The sequence below is a fragment of the Neophocaena asiaeorientalis genome, unplaced genomic scaffold, assembly GCF_003031525.2.
Source record: "Neophocaena asiaeorientalis asiaeorientalis breed wild unplaced genomic scaffold, Neophocaena_asiaeorientalis_V1.1 scaffold218, whole genome shotgun sequence".
Taxonomy (NCBI): domain Eukaryota; kingdom Metazoa; phylum Chordata; class Mammalia; order Artiodactyla; family Phocoenidae; genus Neophocaena; species Neophocaena asiaeorientalis.
In genome coordinates this window covers 11003518-11026283 of record NW_020172818.1, presented here as the reverse complement: position 1 = coordinate 11026283, position 22766 = coordinate 11003518, and the positions used below count along the sequence as shown (strand labels likewise).

Below are 22766 nucleotides of genomic sequence, written 5' to 3'. Positions count from 1 at the left end.
TCCACATCTTCTGAGTTCTTAAAATGTGTCAAATTATGCAAATACATTAATAGATCTTTTTCTTTTTCTTTCTCTCTCACCTCTCTCCCTCCCTCCTTCCTTCCCTCTTTCCGTCTCTCTCTCCTCCTTTCCTTCTTCCTTCTTTCCTTCCTTTCCTCCCTTCATCCTTCCTTCCTTCCTTCCTCCCTCCCTCCCTCTGTCCCTTCCTTCCTTCCTTCCTTCCTTTCCTTCCCTCCCTCCCTTCTTCCTTCCTTCCTTCCTCCCTCTCTCCTTCTCTTCCTCTCTCTCTTTTTCTCTTTCTTTCTCTCTCTGCAGTTCATGTAACAATGGCACCTTCAATTTGATGAACTATAGCATGAAGCACGAGGCTGAGCTAATCCCCTCAAACAAGGTCAGCCGAATTCCTTTGCCAAGTCTTACTATTCACTGCTCCTTGTTAGGACCACTACCACTGTTTTATATGAATACATAACATATTCCTAAGACCTCACGGTTGAGAAGCATAACTTGTTTGGAGGCCTGGGGACCTGGCTTCCTGCACCAGCTCTCTCTCTTATGACCTAGGGGACTTCGTACTTCATTGCTCTGTGCTTTCCTTGCCTCATCTGCAAAATGATCTTAATAGCTCACACTAATTGAACTTTTGCTATATGACAGACCCCATTCTAAACATTTTACATGAGTAGCTCATTTACTGCTCAAAAGGACCCTATGAAGTAGGTACTATTCTTATCTCTGCTCTATAGATAAGTTAACTAGGACACATAAATTAGTCACTTGTTTTAGGTCATACAACTAATGAATCAAGTAGCTGGGGAAACAGCCTCTCACAGGATACTTTTTCCCTAAAGACTCAATGATTTAACAGTATTAAACTGTTTTAGAAATTGTAAGAAGCTAGGGCTTGAAAGGGAACTTCGTTATTACTTGTAGGAGTTAGCTCTCTTAACTTCCGGGCCAAAGTTCTTTCTACTATTTTTGATTTATCTCAAGCTGTTCATTCATTTTTTTTCCCTTTCCTACAACTTCTTGGAGAACCCCAAACTTAGTGAATTTTGCAGCTCAATTCGGATGGTATAAAGCCTGCTCATTGCAACTTCTTCTATAACAGCAAATGACTGAAACAACCCAAATGTCCATTAATAAGGGGCTATTTAAATAAATTATGATACATATATAATGTGGCATATTATGCAGACATTAAAATAGAGGTAGCATTCTATATTCTGATATGGAAAAATCTCAAAGATGTATTGTTAAGTGCAAAGAATAAGATACAGAACTTTATGTAGAATATGCAACAACTTATGTGATAAAATGTGCGTTTGTGTGTGTGTGTGTGTAGAGATAGGCACAAATCTTGGAAAAGATACACAAAAAGCTGGTAACACTGATTGTCTCCAAGGAGGAGACAGAAGACAGAAACAAAAATGAAACTTTCGACTTTAATTGGTCCTTTTGAAAGTTAAGTCACATGAATGTATTAATTATTAAAAAATAAATATGATTTCAAATTAGTCTTTCAAAAGATTAATTTAACTGGACCTTATCATGGTGAAAAAATGTGATTTAGTAGAGACTTAAAACAAAAATTCCAATCTAGAGTAACCTCCCTTATACTGATGCCGAAGGTCACAGCCTCGGGATTCAATTAAGATAAGTCTGAAGGCACTAATTTCTGTTATTGGTGAAAGCTCAAAGCAGGATGCGAATACCCTGCACCCCATGACACTGCTCCATGTTCAGGGCCTTTCCCCTCAGTCCTCTGAGGAACTATTGTGTCAGCCTGGAGAGGAAAGCAGCGCAATGGTTGGAGGGAGTGGCAGGAAGACCTGGACCCTCCTCACAGAAGCTTTCACTTGGGTTCCACTCATCATGTATTTAGTGAGTGCTAGACACTGGGTCTACCCTAGAAATATGGGAGTCATCTCCGTCCTTCCCATCACGGGCTTTAGAGCCTAGTGAGGAACACAGACAGCAAATAAATCACACAAGTCAATTAGTGACCATTTGTGACTTCTATAAGTAAAGATATAGAAAATATGAGATTGTATAACTCAGAACTGTGCCCACCATTTGCCCGTTTGTGCTCAGCTCCCTTCTTTCTCTGCCCGACTCTGTTTCAGGGGGAACTACCTTTCCCAGGCTCCCTTGCTTCTGGCTTCCTGGGAGGATTGGCCAATGAGAGGCCTGATGTCCATCTAGAGGGCGGGGAAGGGGAGAAGCAGGGTATTTCCCGCTCTCTGTGACCCATTCCAGCAGCTCTGTGTCTTCTCCTCTGCCCTAGCCATCTCTCTGTAGTCCCAGCAACCTGCTCACTAAAGTGTGGCCCTGACTTTTAAACCCAGGAATGCTGCTTCTCCCTTTTGGACCTTCCATCTCATGGGTGGTAGCAGCTTGTCTGTAAAAAAAAAAAAAAAAAGATTTCTACAACATGCCCAAATATTCTCCCTGTAGCTCCACCTCTGGGTCTCAGTTCCCGCCTTGAGGCCACATAGGATAAACCCCTGTTGCTGTAGAGGCTAGTGTAAGGTAAGTTTGTGAAGAGATTGTTGAGGGAGGAGAGGCAGGAGGGGGATGCTGTGGCCAGATTTGGAGGGTTCTCGGATGTTGGACAAAACAATATGTTCTATAATCTGTAGACAATGAGAAATAAAGGGCTTGATTAGGAATCATACCTCTATTCCTAGCCCCAGACACTTTGTCCACTGCCCTACTTCAGTTAAACTGGACATTTGATACTAGGATGATATTAATGATATCCATAAAAATAATGCTAGCATTATTTAGTGGTTCTCCAGTCTGGCTGTGCATCAGATTTACCAATAGCACATACAAATATGAGATTCTTGGGTCCCCCTCTAGAGAATTTTCATCCTTGCTGCAGACTCAGTGTGATGCCTTTAGTATAGTACTAAGAAAGAGCATGGCTCTTATGTAAATTATTTCATCTCATTTCGTCTTTAACACTTGTAGTTATCAGTGTTAACGAAATCCTCAGTTCACAGAGGAGGAGGTAAGGACTACTTCCTGCCCCACCACCAAATTCACCCACCTACCTGCATTGGATGAAACTGCCCCGGTGATGTAAGGTCTACCAGTGTCATTGTGCATCCCTACCCCAGTGAAGGATTTGTTCCCTCTCTGCTCAATCATCCCCATATAAACACATCTAAATATTGTCTCTCTTGGTCCTCATCCCTCTGCTCCTTGTCTTGGCTACCTTTTAGAGTGAAACTCCTTCATGAATGTTGTCTGCTCATCTTCTAGTCTTTCCTCACCCACACTCTGATTAGATCATTTCTACCACTCTATGGAGATTGCCCTTGTGGAGGTCATCAACAACCTCTACCTTGACAAACAACTGCCAATTCTCCGCCTTCCCCTGGTACAACATCTCAGCAGCATTTGATGTGGTTGACCACACCCTCTTTCTTGAAACACAATCTTCTCTGGATATCTGGGATTGCACCCTCTCCCATTTTTCTCCCCACCAGCCTCACCTTCTCAGTCTCTAGGCTGGTTTATCCTCACCTCCCCGAGCCTTGAAAGTTGGGGTGCCCAGAGCTCCGGCTCATTTCTCTCCTAGTCTCACCTCTCTCTATACTCCCTCCCTGGGTGATCCCATCCAGTTCATCCCTCTAAACGATGACAATTCCCAACCGTATCTCTGGATGCAGACTCTCCTCTCAACTCTAGACTTACATATCCAACTGCCTCCTGGACACTTCCACTAGCATATTTAGTAGGTATCTCAAACCAAGCATATTTAAAATACAATTATTGAATTCCCACTACTAAATTCCTCCCTGCTCCAAAATGCATGCTAAATCCCTCTTCCCATAGACTTTTTCATAAAAAAAAGCCACTACCTTCCTAGTGGCTTAGGCAAATATCTGGGAATACTACTTACATCTTTTATTTTCTTCATGACCCAGATACAATCCATCACTGAGTCCTATCTATACTACTTCCAAGATATATCCCAAATCAAACCACTTCTCCCATTTACAGCCCCACAATATAGCAGTGGTCCAGACCACCATCATCCTACACTCATAAAACTGCAATAGGCTCACACACACTCTTGCCCTGCTGGAGTTCAGGGTCCACAGAGTAGCCAAAGTTATCCTCTCATAGCACACACTGACGTACTTTTTCTCACTTAAAACCTGCTAGTGGCTTCCCACTGCACTTAGAATAAACTCTTCACCAGGGCCTATAAAGCCCTGCATGAGATGGCTTTTGCCACATCATCTCATACTCTCACCTTCACGCTCATGAGCCTTCCCACGGTCCCTCAGGTGTGCCAGGCTCCTTCCTAACTCATCGCCCTCATCCTTGGTGCCCCTCTATTCATTGCATGAGTCTTATCTCACTAAAGTCTCAACTCAAATGCAACCTCCTGACACTCTTTGACATGGCTGCTTCCCCCAAATGCAGAGCTCATCCCCCTCCATCCTCTCACCCTGTTCTATTTTCTTCACAGTCCCAACACTGTAGAAAATTATCCTCCGTATTTATTTGCTTTATGCTAGTTGTCTATCTTCCCCTACTAGAATGTAAGTGCTATGGGGTCAGCGACTTTGTCTTGCCACTGTAGCCCCAGCAACTACACCAGATCCCGGCATATGCAAGTGTCCCAGATATATTTGCTGCATAAATGAAGGGAATGAATCTAGGAGCCAAGTCATGTGGACCCCAACTTACCCCACGTAGCCCAGCTCTGATCTGCCCTGAATCTCACTTTAGCTTCTACGTCTATGGGCTGGAGAGCTGCTGTTCACCCGAATCCATGTCCAATAATGTTCCTGCTTGGACAGCCCAGCCACATACTAATTGAACAACTCTGGGCATGTTTCTTACTCTCTCTCAGCCTTGATTTACCCCCCTGTAAAATGGGTATAATAATGTCTATCTTGTAAGGCTTCTATGAGAATGATTTATGTAAAGTGCTTAGGATGGCACCTGGAACATATTTAGAGCTTCAATTAATTTAAAAAGAAATAAAATAAACCCATGGTGATAGCTAACATTCACGGAGTTCTTATGAGGTGCCAGGAATTCTTTTAAGTGTTTTATACTCACTGAAGACCCTAGAAGTCAAGTAATCTTGTTACCCTATTTCTCACATAAAGAAACAGATCTAGAAGTTAAGTACTTGGCCAAGGTCACGTGCTATTAAATGGGAGATTTGGCATTCCAGGAACCAGGATACTAAGGCCGCTCACAATGGTGGCTGCCACATTTATTCACAGCCATTCATCTTTCAACTATCATTTATTCATTCAACTGGCATTCATTCACTCAACACATGTTTGAGGGTACACTGGGTGCTGAGTATCATTCTAGGTTCTGGCACATAGCCATGAACATGGCCAAGTCCCTGCTTTTATGCTCTTCTTGATAAACAAGTAAAAATAAAACATATGTAGCATATCAGATGGTGATAAATGCTGTACAGAAAACGAAAGCAGGGAAGGGAGTGTACTTTTACACAGAGTGGCCAGGGAGGGCTTCCCCAAGAAGGTAACACCTGACCACAGACTTAAAGACAGTGCAGTGTGTGATTTGAAGAAAGAGCAGACTGAGCCATATGGACACTGGGGTACAGCAATCCTGGCAGAGAAGAGCCAGACGTGGGCTATTTCAGGAACATCAGTGAGGCCAGCATGGCTAGAAGCATCGAAGAACCAGAGAGCAAGCAGTAGAAGGTGAAGGTGGAGGGGAGTGGCAGAGAGCTCATAAGGGGTTTGTATGCCACCAAGAGAGCTTGGGTTTCTACCCTGAGTGAGACAGGCAACCACTAGAAGATTCTAAGGAGAGAAGTGTCATGGCCTGGCCACTTAGCCTTCTGTGTCAACCCTGGGCTGTAGGGGTAAGTGTGGGAGCAGGGAGACCAACTGTGAATATTGCAATAGATCAGGCAAGTGCTAATAGGAATTTGCACCGGGATGGTAGCAGTGGAGGAAGTGAGCCAGTAGCGGTGGAGGGAGTGCCAGATCTTGGCATGTTTTGAAGACTGAGCTGGTGGAATTTGTTGATTGTGATATATAATAACAAAAATATACACAATCTTTGTCCCTGGTTTCCAGCTCACAGTTCCTGAAACCTGTGGAAATTCCCAAGTGATAAGAGCAATGAGGGCATCTTTTGTTATAATATTTAGTCTCTTGTACTCAGTTCCTGAAATTGCTTCAGAGCCATAAAGATGAAATAGATATCCTGTTATTCAAAACAAGCCCCTTTTCACCACAACTGGGTTTATGTCAATGAGGTGACTTTTGGAAAGGAGTTAAGGGTGGGGGATTGTTCCCTACGTGTCTTTTCCATCTGGCGGTTCCTGAATTATCTTCTTCCATAATAAACCAGTGATCTACTAAGGAAAATGTTTCTCTGGGTTCTGTGAGCTGCTCTAGCAAATTAATCAAACTGGAAGAGGGGGGTCATTGGAACCTTTGACTTATAGCCATTGGGTCAGAAGCACAGCGGATCACCTGGACTTGCAATTAGCATCTGAAGTTGGGGTGGGGGCAGTCTTGTGAAACTGAGCCCTTAACCTGAAACCCGAGGCAGGGGGTCATTGGAACCTCTAACCTATAGCCAGTTGGTCAGAAACACAGGTGACAACCTGGGCTTGTGACTGGCAGATGAACTGGTGGAGGGGGCAGTCTTGTAGGACTGAGCCCTCAGTCTTGTAATCTGATGCCATCTCTAGGTAGATGGTGTCAGAATGGAGGTGAATTATAGGACACCCAGCTGGTGTCCGGAGAATTGCTTGATGGTGTGTGGGAACTCTCTCCCCGCCACACATGTTGGAAATTGGGGTTCAGAACCCCAAATACTGATGAATTGGATAGAGGTGGAGAGAAAGAGAGGAGCCAATGATGACTCCCAGGGCTTTGGTCTGAGCTCCTGCACTAGATGTGACGATGTATTTTGTGCTATGCAGGGGATGTTAAAATCACATTCAAGTCTGATTTGAAACATTTGCAGACTGGGCTGCACACCCTCTAAGCAAGTTCATCATATTAATATATTCCTTCCCACAATAACCCCCAGCATGACACTGTCCCAGTGAGGACAGAAACCTTATTTGCAGATAATTCACAAAGCTGACTCACTCAGGTTCAGAGAAGGGGATTTTAATCAATTGTGTTTCCACATTTTTCACAGGCATGACATGCAGCAGAACAAAGGGGGCCAGCACCATGCCGTTTCTGAGAGCAGAACTCCAGCGCCCCCCTGGGAACCCCACTGCGGACACTGGCTTCACTGTTTTGAGTTTCTCCAGTGGTGAAGAATCTCCCCAGTGCAGCTCAGATCATCAGCTCTTGGCAGAAGAGGTCAAATTCAAGGAAGAGCAATGGGATAATGAGGAGACTGAAGCCCATATCCTTGAGAAATGGCCAAAGGGACTGGGGACATTTAGCCTAGACAAGAGAAGGCTCAAGGAAAGTGTGAGAGCTGCCTTCCACTATGTTATGCTTATGAATGGATAAAGAAGATGTGGCACATATATACGATGGAATATTACTCAGCCATAAAAAGAAATGAAATTGAGTTATTTGTAGTGAGGTGGATGGACCTAGAATCTGTCAGACAAAGTCAAGTAAGTCAGAAAGAGAAATACAAATTCTGTATGCTAACACATATATATGGAATCTAAAAAAAAAAAAGAAAACTGGTCATGAAGAACCTAGGGCAAGACAGGAATAAAGACACAGACCTATTAGAGAATGGACTTGAGGATATGGGGAGGGGGAAGGGTAAGCTGGGATAAAGTGAGAGAGTGGCATGGACATATATACACTACCAAACGTAAAATAGATAGGTAGTGGGAAGCAGCCGCGTAGCACAGGGAGATCAGCTCGGTGCTTTGTGACCACCTAGAGGGGTGGGATAGGGAGGGTGGGAAGGAGGGAGAGGCAAGAGGGAAGAGATATGGGGACATATGTATATGTATAACTGATTCACTTTGTTATAGAGCAGAAACTAACACACCATTGTAAAGCAATTATACTCCAATAAAGATGTTAAAAAAAAAAAGAAGGGACAAACCATGGCTTGCTGTAGAATCTGACTGAGCATCTGATTTCAAAGTCCATGTGAGTTTCCCTATGGGTTCCCACGTATTTTCTCTTCTCCACTCTGGAGGGAAGAACTAGTTCCAATGATATGTGAAAGAGGCCAATGTGAGTGCAACTGAAGGGACATTTGCATCATCGGCTCTGTCAGGTGATGGACCGACGCCTCGCAGGAAGCACTGATGATGAGGACGATGGGAGGACGAAGATGCTAGTGAACCTAAGTTGGATGCCGGCTCTACGTCAGTGGCTGAGATAAATGCTCTACATCCGTCATCCCATTTAACGTTCACTACCGTCCTCCAATGTGGCTATGACTTTACCTTCACTTTACTGTGAACTAAGTGAAGCCCAGAGAGTTCAAGGAACTCATCCAGGGCCCCACAAGCTGTGAGCATCAGAGCCCAGGTCTACAGCCGGGCCTGTAGCCAGGGTCTGTGCACCCACGTGGTCACCATCCAGTCTCACGAGGGAGGAGGGCTCTGTCACTAAAGCTGGGTAAGCAGAGGATAGATGACCCCAAATGAGGGGCAGGGACTCAATCAGATTTCTTTTTGGCTCAGAATTTTCCAAGCTAGAGACTCCAGGAGACAAGGAACCTTCATCCCTGAGATCACGTAACGGGGGTGGCTCAGCTCCAGAGACGGTTTCAGGTCCCTTATGCTCCCCTGTCCTCATTCCTCTCCAAAATCACAGATGAGCCATATGCCTCAGCCAGGATCAATCCCATTGCTGGACCTGCTGGTGACCAGGACCACCTGACTCCAAGGACCCCCAGCTCCACCCAAACTTCCCTCCAAGTCACCCATCTGGGCCCCTTTCTTTGGATCCCATCCTAGCCTTAGACATTGAGCCAGCCTCCTCTTCCTCTGGGACAGCCACCATCAGAGACAAAAAACGAGGCATCAGGATGCAGTTTCCATCCACACCACAAGATGGGAAGTGTGCAGCCTTGTGGTCTAACAGACCTGTGTCTGAATCAGGTCAACCCCACTCTTTGTCACCATGGGCAAGTTGTTGGGCCTCTCGGGGCCTCCGGTTTACAATAATACAGAGAGTTGTAAGAAGTAAATGATGTACCATATGTCAAGGACTGGTCTATAGCTGGAGGTGAATACATGGTAGCCAACTTCTTTAATTTTTGCTCCTTTTCTCCCCTACAGAGTTACTATTCAAGCTGAGACTCAATTCAACTTTTATACTCATAATGATGAAAAAAGGAATTGGCAGCTGCTTGGGTTATGACAACCAAAGCCCTTTTTTTTTTTTTTTATTTTATTTTAACCAAAGCCCTTTGATCAATCTCTCTCTTCATCCTAGGACTCCTCCATCACTTAGAAATTTAGTACTTTTCAAATACATTTTCTCTTTTGCTTTCCCTCTGTTTTGTTTTGCCGCCATGTTATTGAGGATGGTAAAGCCACCTTGATCACCTTCATCTCACATGCAGGAAAAGTGCTGGCTGAGAGGTGAGAGGTGGCAAAGTCCCATGTCACACACTTGGCAAGTTGGGGAGTCAGGACTTACTGGTCCACGACATCCAATTCCAGTGTTCCTTTTCCTGTACCAGCTGCTTGGCTTCAGAGCTTTCTTCTGGGGCAGGCTTGGGGCATAAGTGCCCACGGCCAGATATAATGTAGGTATGTGTCACAGGCAATAGTGTCTGGGGCCAGGGGTGACTCCATCTACTGGAATAGGCAAGAGGACTTGGGGTCACAGGCTTAGCGACAGTGCCTTGGAGACCCTGGCCAGTGGTGCCAGTCTGGGGGCCGGCTGGTCACTTATCCATTGTCAAATAGTCAAGGACGTTCCAAGACCAGTGCCAGCAGGACACTATGATCTCCTTGGCAAGTGGAAAGATCATGGTGCGTGGCCGACGTGTGTTGGTTCCTACCTGAGCTCAGGCACTGTGTGAACTGGCTGAGTTTGGCCAGATGCTCTGACCTTGCTCAGTTCCCATTCTCCATCGATAGACCCCAAGAAATCGAATGAATTAAACAAGAGGGTGTGTGTGAGTGCCTGAAACATTGAGGGACCTCAGAAAACGGCAGCCCTGACTCTACTCCACGACCGTTGTACCTCCTGTGTACTGAGTTCTCATTAGCTACTGCCCTGGAAGTGCCCTTGGGGACACAGAGAATGTTGGCACCTCCTCTACCTCACTGGGGTACCACAGGCCTTTATGGGCATCACATGTTTTCAGATGGCCTCCTGCCCCAGCCTATGGAAAGGCTGCTCTGAACATCATCGGTTCTAATTTGGGGATGTGAGGCTGAGTGTAAAGGAGTGGGCAGCACCATTATTAACACTGTTTTTGAAGCCCCAAGGCCGGGGGGGATTTCCTGGGGTCTGAAGAATCTCTTTGGTAATTCAGGTCAGTGCAATATGGAGATTTGTGGAGTCCCTACTGTGTATGGGTGTCAAGGTGATGATGAGCAAATAATATGGTAGATAATAATAGCTTCTCTTTATTGAGCTATTGTTAATGGGCCATTCCCCCTCCATTAATTTTCTGTAGCCCTTATAGCATCCCCTGCAGGGTAGCAACTACTGACTCCATTCTATAGATGACGGAACTGAGGTTCAAATACATTAAATGACTTGGCCAAGCGCACACAGCCAGGATGTAGAAGACTCCTGATTCAAGTTCACGCACGACTGCTCTTTCCATTAACACCTCAGTGTCCCCCAGGAAGCTGCCATGAGAAAGGACGTAGAGAAAATGTTTGGGGGGAATTTATTGATAACTCAATCTTATACGAGAGAAGGCCTCACATAAAAAATAAATGAGGAATGAAGCTCAGAGGTAAATTGGATCTGAGCTGAGGGGACGAGGATTGGGAATTTCAACATGAAATTGATACTCACTGCAACCCTGTTTGTAATGGAAAGGATCTGAAACCACCTGAATGTCTCTCAATAGGGAACTGGTTAAATAAGTTATCATCCAGTCATACAACGGAAGACTGTCTACGCAGCTGATTTTTAAAAAGCAGACCTATCGGTACTTATGTGGAACCATCTCTAAGACACTGTGCTGACTCTTCTCCATTTGCTCCTGTAAATGGATCCCTGCCCTCTCTCCCCGCTCTGCTCTGTGCCCTGGGAGCTGGTCCTGCTGAACCGCACCAACAAGACTCCTGAGTTTTCAGGCTTCCGCTTGGGTTTGACCAATGAGAGTTACCAGCAGCAGACTGGAGGGCAGGAGGAGAAAGGAGCCAGGGTATCTCTTCCTAGCTCCTCCCTGTTTGGACAGTAGGGTTTTGACATAGCCTGGTGCCTCTACAATCTCAGCGGCTGCCCGTCAGCCCATCACCCATGGATTCACCTCTCCTTTGCCTCTGGTACCCTATTTCCGCTCCTTGCCCTTCTGGCGTTAAAATTTCTCCAGTTGGACTGAATGGAACTCTGTTGCCTGCTGGGATCCTGACTCTGACACAGACATATTTATGAACATTACAGAAGGGATCCCCAAACGGAGATGGCCCCCACTGACCTCCCAAGAACCTTTCCGATCAACTTCACCAGGAACGTCCCCACAAGTCCACCAATGGCGAATATGGACACGGTCACAGACCAGAGCAGAGTCAGAGTATCCAGGTCTATCCGATGTCCATGCCTTCTCTCCCACGACTCATTGTAAAAGGTCTTGATGTACTGAAAACAAACAACAAACCATGTTATTCCTCCGTCCCATTCTGCTGTCCTCGAAGCCAGCCAGTTTATAAACAAAACAGCTTTTATGTAGCATTGTCTTCATGCCAGGCACTTTGCTAAGCTCTCTTTGAGCTTTATTTCGTTGAATCCTTCTAACACATTTTGTGGATGGTCCCTATATTTACATCCTTTTGCAGATAGGGAAACTGAGGCTCAGAGAGACAAGGTGACTTGCTCAGCTAAGTGGCAAATCTGGGAGTCAAACTCAGATCTGACTCTGAACTTAAGGGAACCACACAGCAGAATCACCTCAGAAATGTGTTTAAAATGTACGTACTTAACGTAAGAGAAAATATTTACCACCTAGATAGGTAAAGATTCAAGACACACAAAAACACTAACCATAAAAGAAAAACAAAATGCTCGTTTGGATTTCATCAAAATCAAAGTGCTGTGCTCTTTAGAAAACATCATGAAAAATGAAAAGACAAGCCACAGACTAAGCTAACATATTTGCAACCCATATAACTACAAAGGAATTGTAGTCACAATATATAAAGAGTTCTAATAAGTCAATAAGAAGACAACCCAATCAGAAATGAGTGAAAAACTTGAACAGACTCCAAAAAAAAAAAAAAATTTCAAATGACCAGGAAGCTAATGACATGACGCTCAACATCATTAGTGAAAAGGGAAAAGCAAATTACAACCACAATGAGATGCCCACTTCACACTTATTAGACCCCCACTGCTGTCAATTCTGATTCAGTGGGTTTGGGATGGGACTGAGTGATTCTGATGTGCACCAAAGACTGAGGTCACAGCACTACACTCCCCAAGAGAGTTCCATGCTCAAGATGCTCATAGTTACCCATAGCTACCCAATAAGGACCCACAGACTTCTCCAGTAAGTATGTATGGAGTATGACGTGGCAGAAGAAGCATAGGGTCCGGTCACACAGACCTGGGCTTGAATCCCAGCACCATGATTTGCTAATGATTTAAACCAATGCTGGACCTTGGCTTCTTCATCTGCAAGATGGGAAAGATGACACTGATGTCTCAGGGCTGTTGTGAAGGTCATATGAGAACCTGGAGCAGTGCCCAGTACTTGTGTGGAGCTCACACAATCCCCAGGTCGGTTAACGGGTCTGGTAAGAGTAAGGAGTGACCAGCAGTGTGTACTTTCGTACACTGATGGTGGGAGTTTAATTTGTACAGTCATCTTGGAAAACAGTTTGGCGTTATCTAGTAAAGTTGAAGATGATCCTAACCTACAACCCAGCAAATCCATTTCTAGAAAATTCCCCTTAGTTACCGAACAGGATATTGGGGAGAGTGGGAGAGATAAATTAGGAGTTTGGGATTAACATTTACACGATACTATATATAAAATAGATAAACAACAAGGACCTACTGTATAGTACAGGGAACTATACTCGGTGTCTTGTAATAACCTATAATGGAAAAGAATCTGAAGAAGAATATATATATATATATATGTATGCATAACTGAATCACTTTGCTATATACCTGACACTAGGACAACATAGTAAATTAACTATACTTTAAAAAATGGTAAAAAACAAAACAAAACAAAACAAAAAAACCTGGCAGTCTCATAACTGGAAAAAAAAACACAACCCTCCTCTTTCCCATCTGCCCTAGGATACATCTATCCAAACATCCATGGTAGCATTGCTTATAACAATCCCACACAGAAAACAATCCAGATGCTGCCCACTGACAGCAGAAGAGATAAACAGATTGTGGAATAGTTATAATATGAAACGCTACAGCCCCAAGCATGAATGAATTATAGCTACGTGCAAACACGCAAAATAAAGTCTCACAAAAAATAAGATTGAATGAAAGAAGCCAGAAACAAAAGAAGGCATACAGTGTGATTCCATACCTAACTTTCAAAAGTATGCAAAATTAAAAGGATTTGGGGGATTATACAGAGATTATAAAACTACAGAGAGAAGCTTTCCCATTCATGTTTGACTAGACCACATGCTTTCCCATTCATGTTTGACTAGAGAGAGTATTCCTGACCTCTCAGAGACCTCTTGATGCTAAGAAGAACTTTCCTAGAAGCTTCTAGTAAACCTCTCTTTAAATCTTGTCCACCCTGGTTGGGGCACAGGCCAACTAATAAGCCAATCGTTGGAGAGTGGGATGGGAACCATGAACTGGATCTCTGGTCCGGAATTCCATTTCTTTATCTTCTCCTCCTCACCTTATTAAATAGCACACCGTTCTCCAATTGCTCAGCTAAAAGTCATAACTTCATCCTTAACTCTGGCCCTTGATCCACACCCCTCAGCTAAGCCTTCTGGACTCATCTCTGTCTGTTATGGGTTGAATCACCCCCAACAATTCATATGTTGAAGTCCTAGCCTCCAGCACCTCAGAAGGTGACCTGTTTGGAGATAGGGTCTTACAGAGGTAATCAAGTTAAAATGTACTTATAAAAATGATACGTTTGGACACAGAGACGTGCATAGAGGGAAGAAGATGTGAAGAGACACAAGGAGAAGATGGCCATCTACAAGCCAAGGAGAGAGGCCTGGAACAGTCCTTCTTTCACAGGTCTTAGAAGGAACTGACCCTGCTGAAACCTCGATCTTGGACTTCTAGACTCCAGGACAGTGAGAGAATAAATTCCTGGTGTTTAAGCCCCCAAGTCTGCGGTACTTTGTTTTGGCCTCCCTTGCAAATTAATACACTGCCTTACCTTCAAAATACTTCTCACTTGTTTCGTCACTGAACCCAGCCCAAGCCGTCATCCCTCTCCCTGGGGCTCCCATAACAGCCCACCATCGGGGACCCTCATCAAGTTGCCACACCCAGCTTCTCTGAGTGGGTACTGTGCTCCCTGTCAGTGCCTGGACATGAACATTGAACCTTAGTTTTCAAGTACTCCAGTGGCCATCTGTCATCCTTCTGGCTGCCCAGCATCAGAAGCCCCCTTCTAATTTGGGAGAACTTGCTTCCTTTTCTGAGCCCTGCGGGAAACAGAGCCTGCTCATCACTAGAGGTTGAAATTGTCAGACACGTGCTCTTCCCGGCATCCCCTGCAGCTAGGGAGTGGTCATGTGACTAAGGTTTGGCCAATCAGAGGCCTGGCTTTGCATGAAGCGCGGGAGGCCAAGAAGCGGGACTGAGAACTCTTTGGCAGCAAGGGCCTGCCAGGAGGATTGGGTTTGGGGCAGCAGCGGCGGCAGTGTCCTTTGCTAGCTGTGCAGGAGCCGCAGTGATGGCCACAGGGCACCCCGCCCCCCGGGACCAGCTCTGGGATCCGGCTGCAGAGCTTTCAGGCCTGGCTCGCCAGTCCTCCCACCAATCTTGGGAGCCGCTCACTATTTTTTCAACAACGTCTTTTTTAGCTTCAATCAGACAAACGTTGTTGTTGCGTCCAACTCCTGAAACTCTACCAAAACACATAAATAATCCCATTTCATCCTCACAACCCTAGCAGTAGACACCCCGTTTACAGAGGAGGGAGCCAAGAGTAAGGTAACTTACCCACGGCCACGGGGCCAGTAAGTGGTAGAGGAGGATTTATGCAAAATCTGCCTGGCTTCAGAGGCTGAACACAGCAACCTACCGGTGACAACCCATTTCATGACAAAGGTGTGAAAACAGGGCAGCTAAATCCAACAGGACATTTACTGACTTAAAGATCAGTATTGGTTAGGCCCTTGTTATGGGCTAGATGCCCTGTCAGGTCCCGGAGAGTGTAAGGAGGACACCCCTCAAGGAGCATACAATAGGGCGAGAAACAGCACTAAGTTAGCGCTAAGCCAGAGGGGTAGAGGAGCCACAGGTAAGCAGGTGGGTACAGGATGCCCCGAGGGCTACTTACAGGGTCCAGACCCTCCAGAGAATCTGGAGTGAGTATCCAGGACCTCCCAGGCCTCCTGCCCAATAATCAGCAGACCCCCATGCGTTGAAGTTCATTCTTGGATGTCACTTGGTCCCTACTGCAATCCCGCACGGATTCAAGCAACTACAGCTTCATTGGGAGCAGTCTTGCTGATACCTGCTCTAGAGAGCCTTTTATTCCCACGCCTGCAGCAATGACCAGTTTCCTGAGTTCATGTACAGAAACTAAAAGGACGCTGTTTGGGAGGAAATGTTCTCTTTTCCTTTCCAGTCATTCAGGAGCCTGGTGGGAAAAGAGGCAGCTTTCATATCACATGCTGCTAGGCGCTGCTTTGGGAGTCTCTGCAGAGACTTCTTATTTCAATTTGGGGAAACTGGACAACAGAAGTATCTGCAGAGGGCTGGAGAAGCCTGGAAGAGTAGCCCCCTGCGGAAACACGTCTCCAACAGTCCCCAAAAGCTGGTTTCAGAGTGATGGCTTTAGTGATTAAATGTTTGTCTTTGGGTGTGAATTTAGCAAAGGCCTAGATGAAAGGCAGCCCAAAAGTATATCTGAGAGCAGAAGCCGTGTGTTGGGGGTTGGTAAGCTAATTCACTGCAAGATTCATTCATTGGGTTGGAGATTCATGGAGCTGGTATATGTCAGCACTGACTTGTAGTGCCTTGTACAGAGTGGAGGCTGAAAGAAATGTTTGTGTCTTAAATTGAATTTCTGCTATGGGCTGGTCACCATATAATAATAAAGATAGGTAACCCATAGATCATATTCACCATGTGTCACACACTGTTTTAAGAACTGGACACGTGTGAACTCATCCCCTCTGCAACCCTATGAGGCAGGCAGTGTGTTCTGAGTTCTCTCTTGGGCAGCTGAGGAATCTGAGACACAGAGCCACAGGGCTTTCCCAAGGTCCCACCATGGGCACGAGGCAGGGTCAGGACTCAAACCCAGGCAGCTGGACTCCAGAACCCGTCTCTAAACCACGATTCTATTCCCATTCTTAGTATGGAAAACATAAAGATGATCACATCAGTACCGCAGTTGCATGTGGAGAGACTGAACTGGGGAGAAGAGGGGACGTGGAATCAACATTGGTTGACTGCTAAGTATGTACTGGACACCTGTATACTTCCCCTCGGCTCAGCCTTGCAGCCATCCTGTGATGTTTCATGAGAGCCAAAAACTCTGGAGTTAAGCCATGCATCTGAAAGCTACACAGAATCCAGTGGGGCTGCAGACCCCACTCATGCTCACAGCGTCTGTGCCCTGGCTTCAGAGCCTCCTCTTCCTGGCCGCACTGCCACGTTACACTCCTCAGTCCCTTGCATCTGGGGGGAAAGGAGGGTCATAGGACTACTGCTCACCAAAAGTGTGTGAGTAGATGTGTCACCTCCATCGAGGATTAAGGGTTCGTGTGCCTTCTCCTCACTCACTCCCTTTCCCTGCAGGCTAGTCGTTCACAGAGAGCCCAGCAGAAACCTCTGAAGCCCTGAGGAATGGGGGAAGGCACTCAGCAGAAGAAGCCTGGGCCCCTGTGTGGCTGCATGGAGCAGAGCGCCCCTGCTCACCTGCTTTGGGCGGTGACGTGGATGAGAAATAAACTCTCACTGTGTTCGGCCACCGAGATTTAGGGGCTGCTTGTTATAGCAGCTGGTTTACTCAAACACAATGACCCCCAAGCCCATGACAATGACCATGACATGAGGCTTTAGGAAAGAGGGAAGATTTAGGGCAAAGTCATGAAGGGTGGGTAGGTTTGGAGATACGGGCCTTCGACTAGAGGTTTCCTTTTATATTTGGGGGAAATTGTAAGTCTCCATTTGAAACAAATATTCTGCAATAAAATATAGTTTGAAGATCAGTGTGCTAGCTAATCTCTAGGCCCACTTTGGGCCATCTCGTTCATGGAGCCCACATTTTACACTTCCATTGGTCCTACTTCCCAGAAACCCATTCTTGTGTCTTTCTATCTGGATTTACATACCTACTTCCTTACCACCAGGGGCCTGGGTTCCCACCCTGTCTTCTAGAGACGAGTTCTGCAGTCCCTGCCTTCAAGGAGCTCAATGACAAGAGCCGAATAAGCATGCACTTACAACATGGAGTGGAAAGAGCTGGGGCGTTGGGAAGCTGAGAAGGGCTGCAGCCACTCAGCCAGGCCACCCAGATCAGGTACGCAAGAAAGGCGGGGTCAGGGGGGTGGTGGGTAGGCTTGGGTTAGGTGATGGTAGACAAAAATTCTCAAAGGTGGAGAAGCTGATGACATAGAGAAGCGATAAATGAGTCAGTGGGGTTGGAGGGTGGCCCAGCAGCTGGAGAAAGTTTGGAGAACAAGGCAGGGGCTGGTCGGAACTTGACTGCTAGGCTAAGGAGTCCGCACTTCATCCCGTGGCCGTTGAGGAGCGATTGGAGGATTTGTTCATGGAATCGAGATTCTGCTTTGTGTGTTGGAACATTCACTGTAGGTGCAGCGTAAGGCTATTTCAGAAAGTTTCTCCTGGAGGCGGCTGGGCCAGGCAGGAGGCTCCTGGATTGAGAAGACGTGATGAGTCTAATAGAAATGTCTGATGAATTCATCAAGGAGAATTTACATTATGACTAGTAGTGATTAGAGTCCAAACTGCAAAGAAAGTCACAGAGGCCACGTGATTAAAGGAAAGGAGACCCCACAAAGAGCTGAGAATCTTGGGGTCAAGACTTGCTGCACCGCTGAGTCCTGTGACCTCTAGCAAGTGGCTCTGCCTCTGAGGGCTGGGTTTCCAGTGGTTAAGGACCCTGGAATCCATTTTATTCAACTCTCAGCTCGGCTTCTTTTCTGCTGGGTGACCTTGAGGGAGTTACTCAACCTCTCTGTGCTTCAGGCCCCTCATCTGTGAAATCATTTTCCTCCCTAAAGAGTTACCGTGAGGATTTAATGTGAGGATGAATGCAAAGGATGGCGCTGGGTCCACAAAAAGCACACAATACAAATCAGAAGCTGGGATGGCTGGTGGTGATGTCCATATCATTATTTCTATCTCGTGAAATAAGAGTCCTAGACTTGTTAGACTTGTTTATTTCTCAGGCCTATGAAGCCATGAGTAATTGACCACTATCTCCCCAGCCAACAAACACGGGGGCCAAGCTTCTGGCACCAAACTGAACCATGCAATTCCCAGCCAGGAGGACTGGCACAGGACACATCCAAAGGATGACCGGAAATTACCAGACAATGGGAGGCACATTACCTTTTAGGCTGTTTTACAATGTTAATGTTCCTTACTGATTCGCACAGCCTGTCACGAACCCATCTCAGATTTTTCTCAGGAGTGCTATAATAGCACTCATAAATAGAACCCTTCTGTGGATGGGCCAGAGTATACACAGCATTGCATAATAGAACAAGTCATGCCCGTAACTCCTTAGGGATTTGGAGAGACAGTCCGCACCACTGAACACACTGGCGCAGGGAGGAAAACAGTACAGAAGTCCTTACAAAAGTGCCCACCACCAAACCAGGCTCTTTGAAGTAAGGACCACACAAGACAAAATTCCATAAGCCCATCAGTGGTACCTAATGTCACCCGAGTAGCAGAGCTGAGGCCTCCTATGCAGAAAAAGTGAACATGTCTGGCCAGAGACTTCTAGCTGAAAGGTCTGCTTGCAAGATGGGCCCTGGGCTGGCAGCAGGGACCTTGGATTTGGGGAGGGACCCCACCATTCCCAGAACTGAGAAGAGGGGTTTGTAGGGCCTAAGCTGTGCCAACAGTGTGGTTTGCGCTTCTTTTCCGGAGTCAGGAATTGTATACATGCCAAGAGGAGGTGCCTCTGTGACCGACCTCCTATAAAAACCCTGAACCTTGAGCCTCTGATGAGCTTCCCTGGAGGAGGACCGCTCACGTTGCCATCACAGCTTGCTGCTGGGGAAATTAAGTGCGTCCTGCGCACTGCCATGGGGAGAGGACCCTGGTCTCCTCTGCACTTTGCCCCAGGCACCTTTTCCCTTGACTGATTTTGTTTTGTATCCTTTCTCTGTAATAAATCACAGTCATGAGTAAGCCTCCATGCTGAGTCTTATGGGTCCTCCTAGCGAATGATCAAACCTGGGGTTGTCTTGGGAACGCCGACCCACCTCCCAGGTCCTTAGGAAAATATCCGGCTACATCTCGACTTAATATTCAGTTTGCAGGTTTGTGGTGGCTTGTTTTCTTCCTACTGTGTGATTCCCCTGGAGGAGTTTGGGTAACTGAGGAGAAAGAGGCTTCTGTACTTCCAGACACCTGAGAATATTTCACTCCTGCAGCTGGCTTTCAGAATGAAAAATGAACACAGTGAAAGGGGATACATCAGTTGCAAATGATCGTTGGAGAGTAAGACTTCCAGAGTTTTCTGGGTTCCCCCCCAACCACCTTTGCAATGAGGAAGGCTGGCCCAACACTTGGGTTTAATTAAATAGAGCACGAGTAAGTTTCATTTTCTATGTGGCCCCAGGCAGGAGCAGAGAGAAGTGTGTGTGCTCCCAAATATCCTTCTTATTAAAAAAAAAAAAAAAAAAATTGATCTGGAGCCTCTCTCCTGCTGGAATGTGCTTTTGAGAGATCGCATAGCTGTGTTTGCAGGACATCCACACAGTTCTGTGCATCCACACAGACCAGTTCTTACTTTGAGATAACATTTCGCACTCCTTTCTGCACGTCCTCTGGTGGTCTGGAGTGAAAAGGTGAGTTTTTTCATTACTGTTCAAATTGCTTATGGCTGCTAAAAATCAGTCTTGAGGCAGTAGGGACTCTCAAAGGGCTTGGAGTCTGTTCAAATCCAAGTTCAGGGTGATGGTTTTGAGCACCAATTATGGAATAACTTATTTGCAGAACAGGAATAACAACCCTAGCTTGCGGATGGGGCTGCAGGAAGAATCAGATGGGGGTGAGGGGTCTCTAGCATGATGTCCAGCATATAGTAAGTGCTCAATAAATCTCAGTGTTTTTCTCCTGTGGGTCAGAAAGAGAATGTTTCCAATTTTATTTGTCTGGGTTTGTTCATACCAGCAGTGCCATCCAACCTCCTCCATCCAGGTTTTCCCAACTGCTTGCCTTGCTGGGTTGGCCGTTCCCCTGTTCCTCTGTCTGGCTATACCTCCCCCACACCTCTAAGCAGAGCTGCCCTGAGCATGGATAGAAATGTGGTCCTTTCCCCTTCATGTTCAACGAGGCGTTTTTCCCAGAGGAACTTTATGAAATGGGAAAATTCTGAATCAAAGAGGCAGGCATCTCTGCTCCAATAATCTGGGGACCCCAGAAGTAGGCAGGGGTGGCACCCACAGTCTGGAACACCCAGACACCAGCACCCCAGGCCTGGAAAGGCCCCCCTCCTCCTGTCAGCCAGCAGCTCTGCCAGCTCTGATTAAAACCAAACCAAACAATGACTCACAGATCCCAATGTAAACAATGCAGCAGCAACTTATACTAGAGAAAAACTGAGAACAATCTTAGAGGTCCACATTAGGAAGATGGGACATCTATGTGGCGCGGCAATACACAGCTGTTAGAAATCCTGGTGATGGGGAATATTCAGTAACATGGAAAAATGCTTACAATATAAATATTGAGCCCAAAAAAGAGAATATAAAATGGCATATATGATGATCTCTGCAGAAAAAAAAGTAGATTTAGGTAAAGCCTTAAAAGTGGCCTCTGAGTGAGGCCGAGGTTGTGACTATCCATTGGCTGAGTGGCCTTGAGTCAGTTACACCATCTCTCTCCTCTCGGTAAAATGGGATTATTGTCACAATAGCTGCCATGCGGGCTGGTATCCCAATGAGAGATACAGTCCGTGTTTCGTAGAAGGGGAATCATAGCAGTAGTTTTATCATTTCATTATTAAAGTTGTACTATTTGCTTTTGCTAATAGCAGCCTGTTTTGCTTTTATAACTAGTGAGACAGGGTGAGGCAAAAGGAAGAGAGAAGAAAGGAAAAAGCAAGAACTGAGATTCCCAAATCAGAGGCAGTTCTGTTCCACACTGAAATTAACCAGAGATGCCCGTCTCATCAAATAACGGCCAGTCGTTTCTGTCAAAACAAGATGCGCTGGTTTCTCCTGTAATCTCAGTCCCCTCCCGCCGAGATGAGCCCCGCTGCACACACTACTCCCCACCCCGCTCTGTGCCGGTGTCTGCAACAAGCTCCACACTCATCATCCCTCCTACTTTTCCCTGTTAAAGGTCTTGGAGCCCAAAGACGTGCCCCACCATGTGCCCTGCTTTTCGGAGAGCACAGGGTCTCCCAGAACAGTGGCTAAAACGTTAGCACGGAGTGGGATTAATTGGAAGGACCAGACCTCGCTTCTGGTTCTCTGTCTGCTGGTTCACTGGCGTCTTTTCTTTGGCCAGCATCTAACATCTGCTGCTAATTGGGATGGCTCTACTCTTGCCGAGAGAGAAGATGATTTTACTCCCTATCACCACTTGTTTACCTGCCCTTAGGGAAGGATTAGGGAGAAGAAAATGATAAAATATACCATTTCTGCTGGGAAATGTATGACGAGTCAGAGTCAAATTAATTGTTCTTCTGAAGCCCTGGGCTTACATACTAACACGGGGTGGGGGGGCGGGAAGGGGGGCAGAGAGGTGAGCGTCTGTCTCCATTCCAAGAAAAGAACAAATGTCACCAACTCAGAAATCATTGGAAAGGTGAGTCATTCATTATATTCAATAAAAGCCAAACCACTCACTGTTATTTTTGTGGAGGCTGGCATTGTTTCAAGTAAGTCCTAGTTTATATGCTTTGGGAGCGGGGGCAATAAATTAGACCCCCCCAAAGCAAAGGTCTCATTTATTTTTTCTTTCTCACTCCTTCCTTCTCTTATTCACTAATTCATTTAACAAACTTTTTTCAGTATTTTTATGTTCAGAACATACTTTTGTAAGATATACCTCATATATATACAATGTACAGTTGTGTAATTAAGAATCTGGCTCGCCTTTCTGGAACCCAGCAGGACCCTATGGGACCTTCCTGGGACAGACCCCTCCCCCAGAGCCTCTGCTGTAACTCCTCTCTGAAGGACCTAGATAACAGTGTCGGATGCACATTTCTTGAACTGTTTTACAGATGCTAAAACCCCTACCAAATGGAAGATCTTAACGACTTGATGA

At 45.9% G+C, this 22766-nt stretch overlaps 1 protein-coding gene across 1 annotated transcript in view; it reads right to left on the bottom strand.

Annotated features, from left to right (window-relative positions):
• The window catches only part of SLC2A9 (solute carrier family 2 member 9), a 174040-nt gene that overhangs the window by 139146 nt on the left and 12128 nt on the right, over positions 1-22766 (bottom strand). The window contains 1 exon segment of the mRNA XM_024741797.1: positions 11584-11744. Within this exon segment, the coding sequence (XP_024597565.1) occupies positions 11584-11744 (161 nt within the window).